The following is a 25,932-nucleotide window of genomic DNA, read 5'->3' on the forward strand; positions in this document are numbered from 1 at the left end:
CCTCATCATGTTGCATGAGACATGGGTGACAACATAGTATTGGGCGTATCCACACCTCATCATGTTGCATAAGACATGGGCTCATTCAACATAGTAGAGGGCGTATCCACACCTCATCATGTTGCATAAGACATGGGTGACAACATAGTATTGGGCGCATCCACACCTCATCATGTTACATAAGACATGGGCTCATTCAACATAGTATTGGGCGTATCCACACCTCATCATGTTACATAAGACATGGGTGACAACATAGTATTGGGCGCATCCACACCTCATCATGTTACATAAGACATGGGTGACAACATAGTATTGGGCGCATCCACACCTCATCATGTTACATGAGACATGGGTGACAACATAGTATTGGGCGCATCCACACCTCATCATGTTACATAAGACATGGGCTCATTCAACATAGTATTGGGCGTATCCACACCTCATCATGTTACATGAGACATGGGTGACAACATAGTATTGGGCGTATCCACACCTCATCATGTTACATAAGACATGGGCTCATTCAACATAGTATTGGGCGTATCCACACCTCATCATGTTACATAAGACATGGGCTCATTCAACATAGTATTGGGCGTATCCACACCTCATCATGTTACATGAGACATGGGTGACAACATAGTATTGTGCGTATCCACACCTCATCATGTTACATGAGACATGGGTGACAACATAGTATTGGGCGCATCCACACCTCATCATGTTACATGAGACATGGGTGACAACATAGTATTGGGCGCATCCACACCTCATCATGTTACATAAGACATGGGCTCATTCAACATAGTATTGGGCGTATCCACACCTCATCATGTTACATAAGACATGGGCTCATTCAACATAGTATTGGGCGTATCCACACCTCATCATGTTGCATAAGACATGGGCTCATTCAACATAGTATTGGGCGTATCCACACCTCATCATGTTGCATAAGACATGGGCTCATTCAGCTCAAAGTTTGCACCGTCTCCATTACTCAAATGACAAAAATATATCCACATTTTGACCCCAAGTGTTTGAGATGCCACCAGAGTCCAGCGACTGTGGGACAATGAAAATCTTTGAGTGGTGGCTGGGACCTCATTTTTTTGGCATTCTCACACACAGTACCAGTCAAAAGATTTTCACACACCTACTCATTCAAGGGTTTTTCTTTATTCTTACAATTTTTTACATTGTAGAATAATAGTGAAGACATCAAAACTATGAAATAACACATATGGAATCATGTAGTAACCAAAAAAGTAATCCAAATATATTTTATATTTGAGATTATTCAAAGTAGCCACCCTTTGCCTTGATGACAGCTTTGAACACTCTTGGCATTCTCTCAACAAGTTTCATGAGGTCACCTGGAATGCATTTCAATTATCAGGTGTGCCTTGTTAAAAGTTCACATTTGGAGGTGTGATGATGTGGGGGTGCTTTGCTGGTGACACTGTCTGTGATGTATTTAGAATTCAAGGCACACTTAACCCGCATGACTACCGCAGTATTCTGCAGCGATACGCCATCCCATCTGGTTTGCGCTTAGTGAGACTATCATTTGTTTTTCAAGGTACTGCCTTCTCCTAGGAGGAGCATTTCATTAGTCCTGCTATCTGCAAGGTGCCCCTGCCTTCTCCAAGGAGGAGCATTTCATTAGTCCTGCTATCTGCAAGGTGCACCTGCCTTCTCCTAGGAGGAGCATTTCATTAGCCCTGCTATCTGCAAGGTGCCCCTGCTTCTCATAGGAGGAGCATTTCATTAGTCCTGCTATCTGCAAGGTGCACCTGCCTTCTCCTAGAAGGAGCATTTCATTAGTCCTGCTATCTGCAAGGTGCCCCTGCTTCTCATAGGAGGAGCATTTCATTAGTCCTGCTATCTGCAAGGTGCCCCTGCCTTCTCCTAGAAGGAGCATTTCATTAGTCCTGCTATCTGCAAGGTGCCCCTGCCTTCTCCTAGAAGGAGCATTTCATTAGTCCTACTATCTGCAAGGTGCCCCTGCCTTCTCCTAGGAGGTGCATGTTGAATGTGAAGCCCGGCTGTGAATCTATGACTCCCCCGAGCTCATGCAGAACCACGACAGGGTTGACAGGACAGGCTCTCTCAGCTCCATGCCACTCGGCGGTGGGAGAGAGATACCGTGTGGCGCTAACGGGCTAACTGTGCCGACTAGCTAATGAGAACTGTCAACACAGTACAGCCATAGCAAAATGAATCTATTATTCAATAATTGAGTGTTATGGAGCGCCTGGTTTTTGCAGCGGGCAGCCAGCTGGGCATTGAAAAGCGATGGCAGAGAAGGAAAACATGCCAAGGCAGGAGAGCCGAGCGGGTAAAGGAGTAGACAAATGGCTGCTCGGCAATGGCTGCTCGGCAGCTGGGCTGATTGTGTCAGATGTGTGCTGAGTGTAGAGCGAGAAAAAGAGAGAGAGAGGCAGACGGGTGGGTGCGGGCCGTCTGTGGACAGACAAGGAGGAGATGAACTGATAGGAGTACCACAACAGGACACACAGCCCAGCCTGTTGATGGATAGAGTGGAGGAAGAAGAGGAGAGGCTTTCATTCTTCCTTCCTCAGCTGCTGCTGGGAGACCAAAAGCCTGCCTGCGACGCTAACACGAAACACACACACACCACAAACACAACACACACACACACGGCTTAAAGCACCACAGGATCCCAATGCAATAAGCGGTCTGAGCCGAAGGTAAAGGGGTGGAGTTACTGGCAAGGAAACACACTCCAGTAACTGAAAACACAGGAGAGGAATCAACACAGGTTGTTTTGTACCTGTGTATGATTGTCTTTGTCAATGATGGAGAAACTGTTGGGTGTTGTATTACACACAGTGCTGCATTAACCCATCAAAGACGTGTTTATGTCAGTCACCGTACCTTTCTGATAGAGTGGTTGGAGTCCTCACTTTACATTCAAGTCATTTAGTAGATGCTCTTATCCAGAGAGACTTACAGTAGTGAGTAATTTAGTAGATGCTCTTATCCAGAGAGACTTACAGTAGTGAGTCATTTAGTAGATGCTCTTATCCAGAGAGACTTACAGTAGTGAGTCATTTAGCAGACTCTCTTATCCAGAGAGACTTACAGTAGTGAGTCATTTAGCAGACTCTCTTATCCAGAGAGACTTACAGTAGTGAGTCATTTAGCAGACACTCTTATCCAGAGAGACTTACAGTAGTGAGTCATTTAGCAGACTCTCTTATCCAGAGAGACTTACAGTAGTGAGTCATTTAGCAGACACTCTTATCCAGAGAGACTTACAGTAGTGAGTCATTTAGCAGACTCTCTTATCCAGAGAGACTTACAGTAGTGAGTCATTTAACAGACTATCTTATCCAGAGAGACTTACAGTAGTGAGTCATTTAGTAGATGCTCTTATCCAGAGAGACTTACAGTAGTGAGTCATTTAGTAGATGCTCTTATCCAGAGAGACTTACAGTAGTGAGTCATTTAGTAGATGCTCTTATCCAGAGAGACTTACAGTAGTGAGTCATTTATAGTAGATGCTCTTATCCAGAGAGACGTACAGTAGTGAGTCATTTAGTAGATGCTCTTATCCAGAGTGCAAACATTTTCATACTGGTCCCCCATAGGAATTAAACCCACAACCCTGGCGTTGCGAGCGCCATGTTCTACCAACTAAGTCACATGGAACCACATGGGACTTGTGCACGGTGTTCTTTGTAAATGGGGTGGAAACTGTTAGGCCTAGATACGGTACAATGCATTAATTTGTGTGAGGCAGTGCACCGTACCTTGTTGGTAGAAGGGTTGTAGATCCACGTCTTTCTGTCCAGTCAGGTTGCTGAGGAGAGCCATGGCCTTCTGCATGGTTCCACCCAGGATATTGTCCTGGTGCTCCTGGAGAGAACACAACATGGAATAAAGACACAGGAGAAATGAATAGGGGGCGAGGAAAAGGAAGGGCAAAAACCCATGGAAGCACACAGTCTTTCAGGGCAATCCTCAAATATTGAGAGCCTTAGGGATGGATTTCAGCAAATCTGCCTTAGCAATGCATCTGCAGTACTCTTGTATTCACAACTACTGTCCCCTGCACCCACAGTACGTCTTATTCTGAAAACTGAAGCATACAGTAGCTAACATTCTGCATTTGTATTGACTACATTATCATCTGCTGCTTACATTATATCTTCCACAGGGTCTAGATACACCTGTGTGTGCCATCTTAAGGGCCTAGATCTGATGATGACTGAAGAAATAGCTGAGCTTTAATGAAGAATAGTCATTAGCATCTTAACTTTTTAGAGGGGAAGCATCTTCAGGACCTGGCTGAGGGCTAGATGAAGAACAGCAGAGGAGCAGGGGGGCTTGGGGAGAGGGAGGAGGGAGATAGGGCAGCTTGGGGAGAGGGAGGAGGGAGAAAGGGCAGCTTGGGGAGAGGGAGGAGGGAGATGGGGGAGCTTGGGGAGAGGGAGGAGTGAGATAGGGCAGCTTGGGGAGAGGGAGGGGGGAGATGGGGGAGCTTGGGGAGCGGGAGGAGGGAGATGGGGGAGCTTGGGGAGAGGGAGGAGGGAGATGGGGAGCTTGGGGAGAGGGAGGACGGAGATGGGGGAGCTTGGTGAGAGTTGGAGGAGGGAGATGGAGGAGGTGGAGGTTACTTTGGGATGTGGGGAGGATAAGCCTTGGTGAAGGTTGTGTAATTATCTGGTGAGCCTTGATGAAGGTTGTGTAATTATCTGGTGAGCCTTGGTGAAGGTTGTGTAATTATCTGGTGAGCCTTGGTGAAGGTTGTGTAATTATCTGGTGAGCAGGGTGCAGGGGATGAGCCTTGGTGAAGGTTGTGTAATTATCTGATGAGCAGGGTGCAGGGGATGAGCCTTGGTGAAGGTTGTGTAATTATCTGGTGAGCCTTGATGAAGGTTGTGTAATTATCTGGTGAGCCTTGGTGAAGGTTGTGTAATTATCTGGTGAGCAGGGTGCAGGGGATGAGCCTTGGTGAAGGTTGTGTAATTATCTGGTGAGCAGGGTTGGATTAGGAACATAATAAGTAGGTAGGCAATGAAGGCCTGAGCTAGGATGTCTGGATCTAGGATCTAGGCCAGAGTGAAAACACACACACACACACACACACACACACACACACCTGGATAAATTAGCCATGGAATCTCAAGGCCCAGAACCATCGCTTTTCCACCTGTTTTCTCTGCTAGGCCACTTGAGAAGAGCAGGGGTCATGCAGGTATCAACAGCCCTTAATGAAGAGATACATGTGTGGGCCTAGACCTAAACCCTGATGGGCTCAACTGATTGACTCACTACTTCCTATAAACACTTTGTTTAACACAAAGACTGGTTTGATTTGATAAGGATGAATAGGGAGGCACATGGAGGAGAAACGTATATGACTGTGTGGCTGCGTCCTTTCTGACAGATGACAGAGTTAAATCCAAAAGCAGGAGATAGAAACATACTGAAAAAATAAGGACGGAAAGAAAAACAAATTTTTATCGCCTCCCGAAAAAGCTTGTCCTCATTTCTGTATCTTATCAGATGTGTAATGGAATTGTGCTGTCTGCCTGCAGCTTGACTTGATCTCTCATCATCTATAATGCTAACTTCAGATCTCATCATCACAATCCCAAACATACCATTGGCTGCCTCTGGCCTCACAGTCTGAACCAACAATCACTTCAGTTCTCAACTCAACGTATGTCTCTCTGTGTTGGTTTACATGGAACTAGACTGGAGCCTCACTATCACAGGCCCAATCCCAGAACCTCAAACTCCTATGTAGCTGCTTGGCTGCCTCTTCTGAACTAACTTCAAACGTGTGTGCGTGTGTGTGTGTGTGTGTGTGTGTGTGTGTGTGTGTGTGTGTGTGTGTGTGTGTGTGTGTGTGTGTGTGTGTGTGTGTGTGTGTCTTTGCGAGGGGATAAGCAGTCGATGAATTTCTGTTGACTGCAAGGAAAATGGATTAAAAGGATTCTTCTTCTTCAGTGTGTCCTACAGTGTAAAACAAGCTCTGAAAAGTAGCTTTGCAGTACAACAAAAGACAGTGTTTATGTCTGCTATTTGACTTTCTTTCAAGCTGTAATTTGGTCTCCAGATCAATATTTGTCGCAATGCAGACTTTTCTTCTCTGCTGTTGTTAATGAGAATGGCAGAGGGGAGCGCAACTATTCTCCTAATACCAGCAATGTTGCAATCAGAGCTAGCTGTATAAACCTCTGATTCTATTAGATTCTCCTTTCTCTCTTAAAGCTCACAAACTCATACAGAGTCCACCGACTGTACATTCCTACCTACCTTCCCCCCCACACACACACAGGCAAAATTGATTTTCTTTCAATTAGATTTACACTGTCAGATGACATCAAATTGAATATGGGGCAGAGACACTACAATCAGGGGAAGGCAGAGATAAAGCCATCCTGCAACAGGATTAACATTAACCTTTAAAACAAAGCTGTTAAAACAGGGACATTTGAGGGGTCTCAAGTCTCAAGCATTCTCCTTAACACAATCAATCATGATCATCAGTAAAATACCATGATGCATTGCAGCAGCCACAACAAACTAGACGTGAGCTTCAGTCTCCAGACATTAGATTCAGGACAGCAGGAAAGGAGGGCTAGAGCCTAGCATTGTTACTTGGGGCTCTTGTTGTAACCAGAGTCAAGCTCCCTAAACACTTGCTTAAGGATCAGTCTGCTGATGTTGGACCAAACTCAATCAATGCCACTGTCAATCACCACCGTCTTCCTCGCCACACTCCTTAGTGAGGTGCATTACTGCTCCGTCCGTGGACCACTTTCATGCCGTCTCTGGCCCGAATCAATGCCAGTCCGTGAAACTGCTAAACTGGCCTTAAAAGTAAATAAGTGGACAGCTATTACTACTGCAGTCTGCACTAACTGTGTCACCAAAAAGCAATTTGATACGATCCCAACCAAACCCGCATATCAGCTTCCATTGGATTGGAGAAGGCAAGCCATTGTGGTTCAGAGTAAAGTTAAAAAGTATGGTATACGTCCCAAAAGTGAACCCTATTCCCTATGTAGTGCACTACTTTTGACCAGGGCCCATAGGTCAAAAGCAGTGCACCATATAGGGAATAGGCTTCCATTTGGTACACTCACTACACACACATGGTGACTACAGTGAAGTGAGAGTGAGAAGAGCTGATTTAATCCTGTCACTATGTATCTGTAAAGCCTGTAATGGACTGGCCATAGTGTATGTCCTGTAGGTGTAACACCTAGGCACTATATGAATGGTGAACCCTCCAACGGTGGAGAGGAGAGCAGGATTAGTGTGTGATAGAGTCCAGACTGAGTCTATATTGGATAGAGCAGTGTTTATGTGGTTGACCTGCATGACACTGATTGGCTGGTAATGCACACTAAATGGCTCTCCTTCCTGATTGGCTGCGTATGTAACACTGCATTGTATGATGTTAAACTGTGTGGAGGGAGGCTTTTCCAACGCATTCCAGAACTTATTCGTTGAATCACTAATTCAGAACATTATGTCCTCTAAATGTAATGATGACATGCATGTGATAAAGTCTACATACGTCCTAGTTGGTACTAATCATGGTTAGGCCTGGCCTATACCCCCAAAACATAGAAGAAGAGACCTGTGGAAAGCAACACAACTATACCCCCAAAACATAGAAGAAGAGACCCATGGAAAGCAACACAACTATACCTCCAAAACATAGAAGAGACCCGTGGAAAGCAACACAACTATACCTCCAAAACATAGAAGAAGAGACCCATGGAAAGCAACACAACTATACCTCCAAAACATAGAAGAAGAGACCCGTGGAAAGCAACACAACTATACCTCCAAAACATAGAAGAGACCCATGGAAAGCAACACAACTATACCTCCAAAACATAGAAGAAGAGACCCATGGAAAGCAACACAACTATACCTCCAAAACATAGAAGAGACCCGTGGAAAGCAACACAACTATACCTCCAAAACATAGAAGAGACCCGTGGAAAGCAACACAACTACACCTCCAAAACATAGAAGAAGAGACCCGTGGAAAGCAACACAACTATACCTCCAAAACATAGAAGAGACCCATGGAAAGCAACACAACAATACCTCCAAAACATAGAAGAGACCCGTGGAAAGCAACACAACTATACCTCCAAAACATAGAAGAGACCCGTGGAAAGCAACACAACTATACCTCCAAAACATAGAAGAAGAGACCCATGGAAAGCAACACAACTATACCTCCAAAACATAGAAGAAGAGACCCATGGAAAGCAACACAACTACACCTCCAAAACATAGAAGAAGAGACCCGTGGAAAGCAACACAACTACACCTCCAAAACATAGAAGAAGAGACCCGTGGAAAGCAACACAACTATACCTCCAAAACATAGAAGAAGAGACCCATGGAAAGCAACACAACTATACCTCCAAAACATAGAAGAAGAGACCTGTGGAAAGCAACACAACTATACCTCCAAAACATAGAAGAGACCCGTGGAAAGCAACACAACTACACCTCCAAAACATAGAAGAGACCCGTGGAAAGCAACACAACTATACCTCCAAAACATAGAAGAAGAGACCCATGGAAAGCAACACAACTATACCTCCAAAACATAGAAGAAGAGACCCGTGGAAAGCAACACAACTACACCTCCAAAACATAGAAGAAGAGACCCGTGGAAAGCAACACAACTATACCTCCAAAACATAGAAGAAGAGACCCATGGAAAGCAACACAACTACACCTCCAAAACATAGAAGAAGAGACCCACGGAAAGCAACACAACAATACCTCCAAAACATAGAAGAGACCCGTGGAAAGCAACACAACTATACCCCCAAAACATAGAAGAGACCCGTGGAAAGCAACACAACTATACCTCCAAAACATAGAAGAGACCCGTGGAAAGCAACACAACTATACCTCCAAAACATAGAAGAGACCCGTGGAAAGCAACACAACTATACCTCCAAAACATAGAAGAAGAGACCCGTGGAAAGCAACACAACACGTAAGGACAATCAACCTAACAGCTAACTGATTGCGTCTGTGTGATGTTTCTCAAAGTGTTCTTACATGCAGTGGCAACTTGTCTGAGAAGTCACCCAAGCGATAAGTTCATTAAAGAGTGCAGAGCAGTTACTGGTGGATTGAGGTCAAGGGGGAATTGGCTGTTTACTGAAATAAGCGTTCTGGTCTGATGAATATGTAACCTGTTGTAGGAGCTGGGGGACGACGACCACTTCATATTCTCACTCCATTAAGCACAGCCCCTCAAAAGGCTGTTCCGCTCCCTCCGTCACTCAATTACACAATGTACTGTGATGGGTCACCACCGCACAGCACACTCATTTGCATAATAAATCAATAAAGAACCCTGGCAAACGAGCGCTGCTGGTGCAAAAACGGGCTCGGCCTGAAATGACAGAGAGAGAGAAGTAGGCAGGCGGTGGGATGGGGGTGGGGTGGATGGGAGCTAAAATGTCTGGCCCAGCAGAATTCCCCCACATAACAGCCTTTGAATTATGTTCCAATAGCCCAAAGTCCTCTCCACCCAATGGGACTCATATATTTTCACGACAGAGAATAAAACAGCCAGGTGGGGTGGGAGAGGAGGAAGCAAGGTGCTTTGTAATATGACTTTCATCTTAACATTCCTTTCCACTAGTTTCCACCTCGGGCCGTCTGAAAGACGGAGAGAGACACAGACTCAGAGTCGAGTGGAGGTGGGAATTTGACAAACCACTTATATTTTTAGGAGATAGCTTTTTTCTTGAGCCTGGAAATGAAAAGTCGGGCAGGAAACACAAGTGATAAATAAAACCGCACACCAAAGCAGTTTCCTGGAACATAAGATTTTAGTAGTAAGAAAAAAAAGCAGCATTTTAAGTGGGACTCTTAACTTACCGCCATGACTTGAAAGACAACAGGTAGGATCCTGCTGTCTCTGACCAGGCTGTGGAGGAGGGAGAGAGAGAGAGAGGAGAGGGAGAGAGAGGGGGGAGAAGAGAGAGAGAGAGGGAGAGAGAGAGAGAAAGATGGAGAGGGGGGAGAAGAGAGAGAGAGAGGAGAGGGAGAGAGAGAGAGAAAGATGGAGAGGGGGGAGAAGAGAGAGAGACAAAGAGAGAGAAAAAGAGAGTGAGAGAAACACAGAGGCAGGTTTAGGTACCTTCATAGCACAGAGAGACGTTTCATCTTCATTAGGGTCCATGCATTGCCTCTGAATCTGAGGCCTACTGAACGTATGGCAGTATTTCAGTGTGTTTGTGTGAAGGCACCGCAGCGTGCCTCGGCTCTAAGATCAGTCATGTGAGAAAAGGACCTCTGACTAATCTTCTGCGGGGAGAAAGGAGCCTTCTGACACCTCAGCACCCAGGAGTAATGTACATCTTTATTGAAAATGACTCTCCACAGCTCCCTTATTGATTAAGCCTTTTGATTCACAACCAATTACAGCTTGTGTATAGAGGTGCTCAAAGGAAGAAAACATTGTGGCAGGCAGGCTAGACACATTTAAACAAGACTAGAGGTCACCCATAGAAAACGTATTAGAGGGAGTTTTTACATAACAATGATGTATTGCACGGCTGGGAAACATTTATTTCCCAGTTTTCCATATATGGTGTCCTCAGTCCTCCAAAGAGAATTCCATCAAATGTTTGTAAAGTAGTGTAGCTTATGTGAGGCAGCTAAGCCATTGTGCAGAACACCAGATAAGAGTAAACACCACTGCCGCTAGGAGTAAATCTCCCAATGAAGTGCAGAGGGACAACACAAGCCTGTGATTAACCAGAGAGACATCCTCTTGAGGTTGAAAGTCACATAGAAGTCAGCAGGCAACCTGAACATACTGAGAAAGGAGAAAACTGAAACATGAAATACAGATGACAACACAAAAATTGACCAGTCCTAGTTGATGTCCAATCTGCTTTCATACTAACTACACAATATCAAGTTTGTTGTAGGGGCCTACATTAGTTTGCCTACAGATGTAGGATTTTAATTTGACCTGAATTGTCACAGCAAAATAATATTGCAGCAACAGGATTTTAACGTTTAATCTATAATGTTGCTTGATTGGTGGTTAGGTTATTAGGCTACATGAAAAGTGCAATACTGTTAATATAACCGTGTGTTAGTGTGGGCTTTCATTGAATGTATGTAAATCCCGAAGCTCATCTGCATTTCCTGTGGTGCAGGAACATTTATGTAACAAAAGAGTGATCAAATTAAGATCCTACACATGTATATATGCAGTGTACTATATAACAGACAAACTCCACTCTTCCCTCTCTCCCTCCACTCTTCCCTCACTCCCTCCACTCTTCCCTCTCTCCCTCCACTCCCTCCCCTCTCCCTCCTCTCTCCCCTCTCCCTCCACTCTTTCCTCTCTCCCTCCACTCCCTCCCCTCTCCCTCCACTCCTCCCTGACCTCCTCCATTATTGTAGTTCAGAAACAACCCTCTCCCATCGATCTCCGTGTGAACCTGAGTGATGACACGTCATTAACATTAAATTGTGCTCATAAAACAAAACAGGAACAAATATGGAGAGTTAAAGGTGAGCAGAGGGCCTGGGTCGTAATTCCACTTTACCCCCATAGAGTAGACTAGACAGAGGTGTAACCAGAACTGATGAATGGCCAAGCTTTATCTCCCTGACGGGGTGACAGAGGAGTGTAAATAGCCAGGCTTCTTCTCCAAGCCTCACAGATTGCCGAGCCTGCATCCCAAATTACACCCTATATAGCACTATATAGGGGATAGGGTGCCAATTGGGACGCATCTACATTGAACTGAAGGCATCCTGTGTGCGAAGTGACATTAAATTATAGCTCAACTTAGGCTACATCGAGGGCCCAGCCAACGAAAAGTCTTTCCCTGTGTCGTGATGACTCACATAGCTTTCAGCCATTAAATCTGAAGACAAATCAGGTCCATCTGTAGGGTGGTAGTGTCTCACCCCCAGCCTGCATGGTTAGCATTCCCAGTTCCACATCATTCTAAATCCATAGCACCCTGCATCACTGTCACGTTAAGAGAAACTGAACTACCGAAATCCGTTCCTGTCAAGGCAGCCAGTAATACTGATACAGGCCTGTTGAAGACTTATTATAGAGAAGGAATAACTGAACTGAAACCATGTCAACAGCAGTGGATACTATCTGGGTCAAAGCAATGGCTCTCTAAACACGATCCTACACAAGTTTTGGGCTAATGACAACTAATGCATCACACAGTATGCATGTACAGTACAACTCATTTCTCAACTTCAATACATCTCTGTGCCATACAGAATCTAGACTGTCCTTAACGTTAGGGGGGGAAAAAAACTCTAATTTTCATGTAGACGCAGATTGCGTGGATGAAGTGGCATTTGCCCAGCTAGGCTGGAGGGCAAAATAATAAGATCCGCTCTGCCCACATTCTCCACGGCTGCAGACAACCTTCTGATCTTATTTACAATCTGATGAAGTTGAGAGTGTGCCTGAGTACAGCTCTGATTCAACCTGTCACGCTTCCTTAATAATGGCACAATGTGTGGATGACATTTAACACAGTCGGTCTACTACCACAGATCCTCCAGCAGCTGCCTGGGAGGGATTTGGATTTTTATATTAAAAAGCTCTCGCTCTCTCTCTCTCTTTCCCAGTCAGTCTCTCTCTCTCTCTCTCTCTTTCCCAGTCAGTCTCTCTCTTTCCCAGTCTCTCTCTCTCTCTCTCTCTCTTTCCCAGTCTCTCTCTCTCTCTCTCTCTCTCTCTCTCTCTCTCTCTCTCTCTCTCTCTCTCTCTCTCTCTCTCTCTCTCTCTCTCTCTCTCTCTCTCTCTCTCTCTCTCTCTCTCTCTCTCTCTCTCTCTCTCTCTCTCTCTCTCTCTCTCTCTCTCTCTCTCTCTCTCTCTCTCTCTCTCTCTCTCTCTCTCTCTCTCTATGTTTTAAACAATGCAAATGTTAATAATTACCGTATAAACCTCAAGAAATGATGAAATCTATAATTGTGATATCATGGATGGTCAGTCCTTGCATCCATAGCTCTGTCTATGAATTTAAGTCTGGTTATATTTCTCCAGGACCATCCCTCAGCTTTTTCCCAAAACAGGCTGGTGACCACTTTGTTATTGTCTCCATGAAGGATTCTAGCTTTAAGATTAGGTACACAGAGCCTTCAGGAAGTATTCTCACCCCTGGACTTATTTCACATGTTGTTGTGTTACAGCCTGAACTCAACATGGATTAAAGGGATAATCCAGCCCAAACCACTAATTCATAAGATTACGTGTTAAATAGTGTTAAATGACACTCATATTTCAATATTTTCTTTGGAACAAGTTATAATAATTTGGTCATTATAACAAGGTTGGTAGAAACATGTGAAAATTGTTTTTGGAAATCTGTTGTAGCTCAAGTCTACTACAAAACCCTCAATGCAATGCTCTCTCTCTCTGGGCTGGCTGGCCGGCCAGTTAGTTAGCTAGCTAGAAAACATAGCTACGCACAACAATACCAACATCAATATCAGCATGTGAAGTAGCTAGCTAGCTGTAAAACATAGCTACGCACAACAATACCAACATCAATATCAGCATGTGAAGTAGCTAGCTAGCTGTAAAACATAGCTATGCACAACAATACCAACATCAATATCAGCATGTGAAGTAGCTAGCTAGCTGTAAAACATAGCTACGCACAACAATACCAACATCAATATCAGCATGTGAAGTAGCTAGCTAGCTGTAAAACATAGCTACGCACAACAATACCAACATCAATATCAGCATGTGAAGTAGCTAACTAGCTGTAAAATCGGCTAAACAAACTGCACTCTCACCGACAGTCAGTTGGGTGGGGCGTTTCTCCATTCATTGCCCTGTGGGATTCCTATCTCCTCCTTTCTGTAATATCTCTGCTTCCCCCACACACAGGGGGCATTGCAACATGGTACTTGAAGTTTAATAATTTGCTACACTGTTTAGATTGGGTACATCTAAGCAAAATCTCTACTTTGTCATGAGGATATGGATGTATGTATGTGTTCTATTGGCTGATTTGGCGATCTGGAGAAGAGGTCATTGTTTTAAAAGCGTTATGAAATCTGATAGTGTGGTAACCCCTATGACGAGAATGATGTCGTTAAGATGCACTCCTACACAATTTCCTGATTTTCAAAGACGGACCAGATAGAAGTTAAATCACGGGGACATCTGTTATTTTACCCAGCGATAGAACATAGGCTTTCACCAAATTGACAGGAGTATCATGATTTTATTTCTGGGGGCGGATTATTCCTTTAAATATATATTTTTTTCTCACCTATCTACACAATACCCCATAATGACAAAGTGAAAACATGTTTTTTGAAAGGTACAGACGAATGGTATTGTAAATGAAATACAGAAATATCTCATTTCCATAACTATTCACACCCCTTTGCTATGACACTCCAAACTGAGCTCCGGTGCATCCAGTTTCCTTTGATCATCCTTGAGATGCCACTACAACCTGATTGGAGTCCACCTGTGGCCATGATTTAGAAAGAAACACACCTGTCTATACAAGGTCCTACTGTTGACAGTGAAGAAACTATGCCAAGGAACTGTCTCCGAGAGAGAATTGTGATGAGGCATATATCTGTAAGGGTATGAAACAATTTCTAGAGTGTTAAGTTTCCAAGAACACAGTGGTCTCCATCATTGGGAGATGGAAAAAAAGCTGGAACTACGCAGATCCTGCCTAGAGCTGGCCGTCCAACCAAACAACAGGGCAAGAAGGACCTTGATCAGGGAGGTGACCAAGAACCCAATGACCACTCTGACAGAACAACAGAGTTCCTTGCCTGAGACGGGAGAACCTGCCAGAATCTGGGCATTATGGGAGAGTGGCCAGACAGAAGCCACTCCTAAGAAAAAGGCACATGACAGCACACCTGGATTCTGCAAAAGGGCACATGACTCATAAGACAAAATATTCTATGGTCTGATGAGACAAAAATGTAACTCTTTTGCCTGAATGCAAAGCGATATGTATGGAGAAAATCATGCACAGTTCATCACCCGTCTAACACCATCCCTACCGTGTAGCATGGTGGCAGCATCATGCTATGAGGATGCTTTTCAGCGGCAGGGACTGAGAGACTGGTAAGGACAGAGGGAACAAAATACAGGCAAATCCTTGATGAGAACCCACTTCAAAGTGCAAAAGACCTTAGACTGGGTGCAAAGATGTACGTTCCAACAGGACCTCAAGCATACAGCCAAAGCAACACTGGAATGGCTTCAGAACTATAATGTGAAAGTCCTTGAGTGGCCCAGCCAAAGCCCAGACTTGAATTACATTGAAAATCTGTGGAAAGACTTGAAGATTGCTGGTCACCGCAACTCCCCATCTAACTTAACAGAGCTTGAGAAAATCTGCAACGAAGAATTAAACTGTAATCGCCACCAAAGGTGCTTCTACACAGTATTGACTCTGGGGTGTGAATACTTATGTAAATTAGATATCTGTATTTCATTTGCCATACATTTGCTAAAATGTCTAAAAACATGTTTATATAGATTTTAGATTTTTAACCTTTATTTAAGTAGGCAAGTCCGTTAAGAACAAATTCTGTCTTTGCACTTTGTAATTATGGGGTATTGTGATACATTTTTAATTCCGGCTGTAACACAAAATGTGAGAGAAGTCAAGAGGTATGAATACTTTCTGAAGGCACTGTATAGTAGTAGTGATGTAATCATTTAAAGTCTGAAATGTGGAGTGTACAGTAATAGTGGACATTAGTGCCAGTAAAACATCTTCCAACCTCACTCTGGAAGCATTGTGAGGCAGCCTCTATCCTTAACTGTGCACTGTTCCCATCCACTTTGCTCCACATGGCTCCCCTGACTGTCAGAGAGTGTGACACAGACAGTCCTGCAGGTCATCTCTGCTGCCTGTCAGAGGGAGAAGCTGAGGCTGAATGAACAGAGCTGCTGCCTGCCACTGAGCCATGTCAAACCAACACAGCTCAAGCCCAGCCAGCTCTTCAGACCGGCCAGTGACACTGATAGTACGAGGTAACACTCCCATTCCTCATTTACACACACCAGCTGTCAGAGCTGATTACACACACACGAACGCACACACAAAAACATACGAAAGCACAGACGAACAGACCCACGAACACACACAGTCAGGGATGAGGTTTTGCTCTATTCCTCTGACCGCACTCAACTCTGCTGTCCACTCCAATCAGCAGAGAGGAGCAGAGGTCTCCATGCAGGCAGCACAGGTGGCAGACAGAGGAGAGGAAAGGAGGGAGGAGAGGACACCTGGGGATCCCAGGCTTTTAACACAATGGCTGTGACCAAAATGGCACCCTGTGCCTTTTAGAGTGCACTACGTTTGAACAGGGCTCATAGGCCTCTGGTCCGAAGTATTGCACGAAAGGCTGCCATTTGCGACACATTCAAAACAACACCCATGTCTGTTCATCCAACTGACCAATCACTCATTGTGTATGCACAGACTACCAGGCAACGGTACCGCGTTGACCAATAGCACGATATCAGCACGACTCCAGTCAAATCAAATAATAATACCACAATGAGCGTAGCCTTGATGTAGTCAGCGTGTAACCTCCGTTAACCTGCTCATTAGAAAGGATCAGGTTTTTATTAGCGGTAGCATGCCGGCTTCCTGTAGCTGTGAGGCTGACTTCCGCTGGGATAAAAGCATTTTTCAAATTCCTGCTAATCAGGGTGTAAAAGCATTCCGGCAGATAGAACTGGTTTTGCTTCACTTGCTAAAGCGGGCACAGCTAGGCAGACTGACTGAGCCCACACAAAGGCAACAACGGCCAAAGGTTCAGATAATTGGAAAGTTTGAACTCTGTATCAAACCTGATAATGAGGGGGAAAGACATACTTGTATGAAGCCCTGTTAAAGTCCCAATTTGCAATCTAATTTAAGCCAGAACCCATCAAGGAGAGAGCTCTGCACTATTTTAGGACTTTATCAAGCAGTGGTAAATGCAATTTAATTTCTCATTGTAAATGTAATAGCTCGTCTCAGACAAGGGAAATACAACCAACAGGAGTGTGTAGCAGATTGCTGACATCAATTTGAATAGTTCAGTTGGCTCTCTCAGTGCCAGATAGATAGACAGAGGGAGGTGTGGGGGCTGGCTTGTGTTCAGAGCCTTGACAGAAATGGCAGTCAGTCTGGGATGTGTTGGAGATCGAAGATAAAACTATGTAAGCGCACCCAGCTGGTGTCCATCATCACCTTCTCAACGACCAGGCAGGCAGCACAGAAACACAGAGAAACCAGCTCTCAATTCATCACAGACAGCGGCTCCCAAATGCCCCTGGTCCATAGTAGTGCACTATGTAGGGAACAGAGTACCCTTGTTTCATGAGGATCACCCAGATGAGAGGGCTTGAGGAACTATCAGGGAGACAATGGCAACATGCTTTAGATACAGTATACTACCATCACCAGACCAGCCTGGCATCTACTGCTCTTCAACTATTTCAACATCCTGCACACCTTTATTCATTGGTAAACCCACATAATACCTTACTTCGTATACAGACTGCTATCGCCTTACTATGGTGCAGTGGTGGTGTTCACAGTTTATTACACAGCAGAGTGAAATCTTATTCATTCTAACGACTTCTTCTGCATCGTTCAGTAACATCACGTTCCCACCTCTGCTAAGCAGCGCAGTCCCTAACTTAGGCTTAGTCTGACCTTTCCTCTGTAACAGATCAATACTCCTTACTAATCCCAAGCACACAAAGGGCCTGTCTGCCTGCCTGCTGCCTGCCATTAGGTTAGAGGACAGTCTGGCTCTCTGATGAACACTGGAATATCCATGGTTAATACTAAACACTATGCAGGAATCTCATACAACTGCAGCAGCTAGCTAGCTATAGCAACCTACAACATACTGTACATCCCAAATGTCACCCTTTTCCCTACATAGAGCACTACTTTTGACTAGAGCCCTATGGGTCCTGTTCAAACATAGTGCCCTATATAGGGAATAGAGTTCCATTTGAGATCCAGACAGTCTTCAAAGAGGGTGGGAGTGGACGGGTTGGTTAAGGACATTCTCAGATTTCCTTTTGAAAAGTGACATTACGTCTTCCTCTTTGTGCTCCAGGTCCAGTGTGATCTGAAAGCCATTGAGCAGGATGACAGACATACTGCTGAGGTGTGTGTTGCCACCAGCTGGTGAAAGACTCCTTTAAAACTCCCCCGGGAGCTGTTAACCCCCCTGTTCTGTTCTCCTGTTCTCCTTCTATCAGCTCCACTGTTCTCCCCTGAACAGCAGCGACATGGCGGTGACATCACACCTCTCCTGTAGGCTGGTCCTATTTGGACACACCCAATCATCAATCAATCGATGACTTTCCTTTCCCAGGGAACGGTTTCCTCTCCTTCAGCCCAGTGTGTGTGAGTGTGCGCGCGTGTGTGACCTTGCGTACGACCGTGTTTGCGTGTGTGAGTGTGTTACTGTTGCAGCATATCAGGGAAGACCTACCTCTGAGAATCTCTTTAACATCACATTACCAGTGTAGCTTTCTTTCAATAAGGACAAGCCAATGCCTCGTGTCTGTGTGCTTATGCATCAACTTCTGCAATTAAATAATGTCTCTATGTGAGTATTTCTCTAAAATTAGTTTAAGTTTGCTCTTATTTATGCTCTACTTTCCCCTATGATTCAGATAACTGAACGGAGGAGGGGTGGAACGGCCCTGGCAAGCCAAGGAAACGTGGTGTGAGCTGAATTCTAGATGTGCCATGCACTGTGAGTTTGTGCCCTGCAGGCAGGCAGCTACAGAGGGAGGAGGGGGATCTACAGTGTGTTATTAGGGAAACAGTGCAGTGTTGGGCCTGAGCTCCACACTGCTCCCTACATGAGGCCACAACTCTGGAACACCCCTCAACATGCTGATGCTGCGAAAAGGTCAAGCATATTAAACTATGTATTAGGCTGCTGATAAACAATACAATTATTGACTTCGTGATTTTGTTTTCTCTGGTAGTAATAATTACATGAATGATCTGATGTGTCCAAAACCAGCTTATGGTTTACAGCTTTAAGGGAGGGAAGGAGAGAGAGACTTTTTACCTACTTAATGTACCACAGTGTGCCATCACAACAGCAAGATGTGTGACCTGTTGCCACAAGAAAAGGGCAACCAGTGAAGAACAAACACCATTGTAAATACAACCCATATTTATGTTAATTTATTTCCCCTTTTGTACTAATTATTTGTACATCATTACAACACTTTATATAGACATAATGACATTTGAAATGGCTTTATTCTGTTGGAACTTTTGTGAGTGTGATGTTTACTGTAAGGTTTTTATTGTTTATTTCACTTTTGTTTCTTGTCTATTTCACTTGCTTTGGCAATGTAAACATATGTTTCCCATGCCAATAAAGACCCTTAAATTGAAATTGAATTGAGAGAGAGAAACAGAGAGAGAGGAGAGAGACAGAAAGAAAAAGACAGAAGAGAGAGATCAATTCACTTTTTTTATTTGATAATTTCTTAACCCCCAGAAATAATTTCTTAACTTAATATTCAACACCAGAAAAAAAATGCAAGTGTTAATCAAGATGCTGTGTTGTCTCTTCAGGTTGCGTTGTGTACAACAGATGCCATAGCAACCCCATCGCAACTCACCTCCATAAACTCTAGGTAGATAATAACAGATGCCATAGCAACCCCATCGCAACTCACCTCCATAAACTCTAGGTAGATAATAACAGATGCCATAGCAACCCCATCGCAACTCACCTCCATAAACTCTAGGTAGATAATAACAGATGCCATAGCAACCCCATCGCAACTCACCTCCATAAACTCTAGGTAGATAATAACAGATGCCATAGCAACCCCATCGCAACTCACCTCCATAAACTGTAGGTAGATAATAACAGATGCCATAGCAACCCCATCGCAACTCACCTCCATAAACTGTAGGTAGATAATAACAGATGCTATAGCAACCCCATCGCAACTCACCTCCATAAACTCTGGGTAGACAATAACAGATGCCATAGCAACCCCATTGCAACTCACCTCCATAAACTGTAGGTAGATAATAACAGATGCCATAGCAACCCCATCGCAACTCACCTCCATAAACTGTAGGTAGATAATAACAGATGCCATAGCAACCCCATCGCAACTCACCTCCATAAACTCTGGGTAGACAATAACAGATGCCATAGCAACCCCATTGCAACTCACCTCCATAAACTCTGGGTAGACAATAACAGATGCCACAGCAACCCCATCGCAACTCACTTCCATAAACTCTGGGTAGACAATAACAGATGCCATAGCAATCCCATCGCAACTCACCTCCATAAACTCTGGGTAATAACAGATGCCATAGCAACCCCATCGCAACATCAAGATGACATTGTGTTGGTTAGACTCTTTGGTTTTCTTCAAGATGACATTGTGTTGGTTAGACTCTCTGGTTTTCATCAAGATGACACTGTGTTGGTTAGACTCTCTGGTTTTCATCAAGATGACACTGTGTTGGTTAGACTCTCTGGTTTTCTTCAAGATGACACTGTGTTGGTTAGACTCTCTGGTTTTCTTCAAGATGACATTGTGTTGGTTAGACTCTCTGGTTTTCTTCAAGATGACACTGTGTTGGTTAGAGTCTCTGGTTTTCTTCAAGATGACATTGTGTTGGTTAGACTCTCTGGTTTTCTTCAAGATGACATTGTGTTGGTTAGACTCTCTGGTTTTCTTCAAGATGACACTGTGTTGGTTAGACTCTCTGGTTTTCATCAAGATGACATTGTGTTGGTTAGACTCTCTGGTTTTCTTCAAGATGACACTGTGTTGGTTAGACTCTCTGGTTTTCATCAAGATGACACTGTGTTGGTTAGACTCTCTGGTTTTCATCAAGATGACATTGTGTTGGTTAGACTCTCTGGTTTTCATCAAGATGACACTGTGTTGGTTAGAGTCCTAGTCTGTCTATCTGGAGATGGTTTAGAACAGGGTTCCCCAGCTGGCAACCCGCGGGCCGAATGCTTTTATTTGGCAACTAAAATGTTCTGAGCACAAAATATATATATATGTTCCATGGTTGGACATAAAAGACTGTGAAAACACCAGGAAATATATATATATATATGTTCCATGGTTGGACATAAAAGACTGTAAAAACACCAGGAAATATATATATATATATGTTCCATGGTTGGACATAAAAGACTGTGAAAACACCAGGAAATATATATATATGTTCCATGGTTGGATATAAAAGACTGTGAAAACACCAGGAAATATATATATATGTTCCATGGTTGGACATAAAAGACTGTAAAAACACCAGGAAATATATATATATATGTTCCATGGTTGGACATAAAAGACTGTGAAAACACCAGGAAATATATATATATGTTCCATGGTTGGACATAAAAGACTGTGAAAACACCAGGAAATATATATATATGTTCCATGGTTGGAGATAAAAGACTGTGAAAACACCAGGAAATATATATATATATGTTCCATGGTTGGACATAAAAGACTGTGAAAACACCAGGAAATATATATATATGTTCCATGGTTGGAGATAAAAGACTGTGAAAACACCAGGAAATATATATATATGTTCCATGGTTGGATATAAAAGACTGTGAAAACACCAGGAAATATATATATATGTTCCATGGTTGGACATAAAAGACTGTAAAAACACCAGGAAATATATATATATATGTTCCATGGTTGGACATAAAAGACTGTGAAAACACCAGGAAATATATATATATGTTCCATGGTTGGACATAAAAGACTGTGAAAACACCAGGAAATATATATATATGTTCCATGGTTGGAGATAAAAGACTGTGAAAACACCAGGAAATATATATATATATGTTCCATGGTTGGACATAAAAGACTGTGAAAACACCAGGAAATATATATATATATGTTCCATGGTTGGACATAAAAGACTGTGAAAACACCAGGAAATATATATATATATGTTCCATGGTTGGACATAAAAGACTGTGAAAACACCAGGAAATATATATATATATGTTCCATGGTTGGAGATAAAAGACTGTGAAAACACCAGGAAATATATATATATATGTTCCATGGTTGGACATAAAAGACTGTGAAAACACCAGGAAATATATATATATGTTCCATGGTTGGATATAAAAGACTGTGAAAACACCAGGAAATATATATATATATGTTCCATGGTTGGACATAAAAGACTGTGAAAACACCAGGAAATCAGCTCCAAGTAATTTTGATTTTGAAATCTATTTCCAAGTATTCCCACACATAGTAGAGACGTGATTATATACAAACGTAAACAAGGTTTTAAATTATTATGTTTAGTTTAATATTATATCTGTGCTTCTTGTGGTCAGTTTGCAGTCTACAAATGATTAGTAATTATGTTCCAGACCCCCGACCATCCTCCAGACCTCCAGACCATCCTCCAGACCATCCTCCAGACCATCCTCCAGACCATCCTCCAGACCATCCTCCAGAAACAAAACGGCCCACGGCTGAATCTAGTTGATGATCCCTGGTTTAGAAGTTATTTATTTTATTTTACCCCTTGTTCTCCCCAATATCGTGATATCCAAATTGGTAGTTCCAGTCTTGTCCCATCACTGCAACTCCCCTAGAGAGCCGTGCGTCCTCCAAAACACGACCCTGCCAAGCAGCACTGCTTCTTGACACACTGCTCACTTAACCCGGAAGCCAGTCGCACCAATGTTTCGGAGGAAACACCGTCCAGCTGGTGCTCAAAGACAAGGAATCGCTAGAACGCGATGCGACAATGAAATCCCGGGCCGGCCAAACCCTTCCCTTAACCAGGACGACGCTGGGCCGATAATGCGCCGCCTCATGGGTCTCCCGGTCACAGTCGGCTGTGACACAGCCTGGGATTGAACCAGGGTCTGTAATGACACCTCAAGCACTGCGAAGCAGTGACTTAGACCGCTGCGCCACTCAGGAGGCTGGTTTAGAAGGTTTTACCTGTTGACGGGGCTGCTGTGTTCTGTGAGGGCCACCAGCAGCTTGAGAGCGTAGACTGGGATTGGGTCTGGCTCCAACAGGAGAGATTCATACCTGTACAACATAGGAGAGGCATTAGTCACACTTTATATGGATAGCTATTACGGTAGTCCCCTACAGAGAGGTTTAGGGTCTAGTTAGTTCAACAGCTTGTTGATCGGTGTATAGATGTTTTACTAACTATCGAGAAATCCTCTGCAGAGAACTGGCCAACACATATGGGGACTGGTTTAAATATTGAATTCAATAAATCTAAATAACTAATGAAAAAAACATAAATAAATTCAATAAATCTAAAACGTTTATTTCAAATGTTTATTTATACACTAGGGAACTGGCCAACTAAAGTTAACAAAACAAGAAGGTTCACTACTTTGACTGCACTCCACACACCCAGGCCCAGATGAACAGTGGAGCTGGACTGGCTCTCAGTTTCTGGTCATTAATTAATCCATGTCATCAGAGCTTTTAAATGAGCTAAAGTTGAGAAGTCTGCAGAAGCAGCTGAAGACAGGGAGGCACAAAGGGAGAGGGTAGAGGAGAGGAGAGTAGAGAGAGAGGAGAGGAGAAAGAGGAGAGTAGAGAGAGAGAGGAGAGTAGAGAGAGAGAGAGAGGAGAGTAGAGAGAGGGGAAAGAGAGAGAGAGGAGAGTAGAGAGAGAGAGATAGGGTAGAGGAGAGTAGAGAGAGAGGAGAGAGAGGGTAGAGGAGAGGAGAGGAGAGAGGGTAGAGGAGAGTAGAGAGCGAGAGGGTAGAGTAGAGAGAGAGGGTAGAGGAGAGGCGAGAGAGAGGGTGGAGGAGAGGAGAGAGAGAGGGTAGAGGAGAGTAGAGAGAGAAGGTAGAGGCAAGTAGAGAGAGAGAGGGTAGAGGAGAGTAGAAAGAGAGGGTAGAGGAGAGTAGAGAGAGAGAGAAAGAAGAGTAGAGAGAGAGAGAAAGAAGAGTAGAGAGAGAGAGAGGAGAGAGGGTAGAGGAGAGTAGAGAGAGAGAGAGAGGAGTGAAAGTAGAGGAGAGTAGAGAGAGAGGGTAGAGGAGAGGAGAGAGAGAGGAGAGTAGAGAGAGAGAGGAGAGAGGGTAGAGGAGAGTAGAGAGAGAGAGGAGTGAAAGTAGAGGAGAGTAGAGAGAGAGGGAAGAGGAGAGTAGAGAGAGATTGGAGTGAAAGTAGAGGAGAGTAGAGAGAGAGGGTAGAGGAGAGCAGAGAGAGAGGGGTAAAGGAGAGCAGAGAGAGATAGAGAGAGAGGGGTAATGGAGAGCAGAGAGAGATAGGGAGAGAGCGGAGAGAGAGGGTAGAGGAGAGCAGAGAGAGAGTGGGGAGAGGTGAGGAGAGATGAAAGAAAGTGTAGGGGAGATAAGAGAGAGGGGGGAGAGGATAGGGGAGAGCGGAGCGAGAGAGCAGGGAGAGAGGGTAGGGGAGATAAGAGGGGGGAGGAGAGAGGGAAAATGTAGAGAAGAGCAGAGTGATAGAGAGGGTAGAGGAGAGAGAGATAGAGAGATGCAGGAGAGAGCATACTCACTGTGGAAGAAGGGCTTCTGTAATGAGAGTCAGTAGTCTGCCAGTTGAAGAGTTGCACTCTCTCTCTCTCCTCTCTCCCTCCTCCACGGCCTCTTGGCTCAGCAGCAGCAGTGTGATCTCTGACAGAACACGCAAGCTGACGATACGCCACTCCACTACAACACAAAACAGAGCATGTAACACACACACACACACACACACACACACACACACACACACACACACACAGCATTATTGATCCATGCAGACCCTCTGCAGTGAGAAAGCTGATAGTTACCTTACATACAAATCAAAACATTTACTACAATACCAAGCACATGCAAATGTGGTTAACTTTAGACCAAGGGCCTTGCTGTGTGCCATGCTAGATAGGGAACATTGGAGAATGGGCACGTTCCAGACTGCCTATCTATGTACTTAGATGTTAAGCATGGAGAGCACATGACCCAGACGTTTCCTTACCATTTTTACTGAAGGCAAGAGAAGTCAGTGGAGGAAGAATGCAATCAACAACCTTGAAGAGATAAAATACATATTTATACATAAAATAAACAACAAACATAAAATAAAACAAATAAATAAAACAAACGTCAAATAAACAACACCTAAACCTAATATAAGACAGTATTTCCATTTGACTCCTGTTATACATCTCCAACAAGTCATTTATTCATCACATGCAAATGTAGAAATGATGTCTTTTCTTTGAAACATGTCGTCTATTAAAGCGAGGAGCAATGAAATGAGCACTCCCCATCTCTATGTGAATATGATGTTGCTCCTGTCCTTCCATCATAAACACCTGATGTGAGCACTCCCAATCTCTATGTGAATATGATGTTGCTCCTGTCCTTCCATCATAAACACCTGATGTGAGCACTCCCCATCTCTATGTGAATATGATGTTGCTCCTGTCCTTCCATCATAAACACCTGATGTGAGCACTCCCAATCTCTATGTGAATATGATGTTGCTCCTGTCCTTCCATCATAAACACCTGATGTGAGCACTCCCCATCTCTATGTGAATATGATGTTGCTCCTGTCCTTTCATATAAACACCTGATGTGAGCACTCCCCATCTCTATGTGAATATGATGTTGCTCCTGTCCTTCCATCATAAACACCTGATGTGAGCACTCCCAATCTCTATGTGAATATGATGTTGCTCCTGTCCTTCCATCATAAACACCTGATGTGAGCACTCCCAATCTCTATGTGAATATGATGTTGATCCTGTCCTTCCATCATAAACACCTGATGTGAGCACTCCCAATCTCTATGTGAATATGATGTTGCTCCTGTCCTTCCATCATAAACACCTGATGTGAGCACT

The 25,932-nt window shown here is 43.9% G+C and overlaps 1 protein-coding gene across 2 annotated transcripts in view; it reads right to left on the reverse strand.

Moving 5' to 3' along the window:
* LOC110505077 (inactive serine/threonine-protein kinase ULK4) overlaps positions 1–25,932 on the reverse strand; it is a 217,682-nt gene that overhangs the window by 116,925 nt on the left and 74,825 nt on the right. For both annotated transcript variants that reach the window (XM_090221805.1, XM_090221794.1), the window contains exons 28-32: positions 25,060–25,111; positions 24,599–24,752; positions 23,051–23,143; positions 9,919–9,967; positions 3,783–3,888 (exon numbers count right to left, since the gene is read on the reverse strand). In XM_090221805.1, coding sequence (XP_090077931.1) covers positions 3,783–3,888; positions 9,919–9,967; positions 23,051–23,143; positions 24,599–24,752; positions 25,060–25,111 — 454 coding nt within the window. The remainder of the gene's footprint in view (positions 1–3,782; positions 3,889–9,918; positions 9,968–23,050; positions 23,144–24,598; positions 24,753–25,059; positions 25,112–25,932) is intronic.

This window comes from Oncorhynchus mykiss, chromosome 3, assembly GCF_057628025.1.
Source record: "Oncorhynchus mykiss isolate SJ-2025 chromosome 3, ASM5762802v1, whole genome shotgun sequence".
NCBI lineage: Eukaryota > Metazoa > Chordata > Actinopteri > Salmoniformes > Salmonidae > Oncorhynchus > Oncorhynchus mykiss.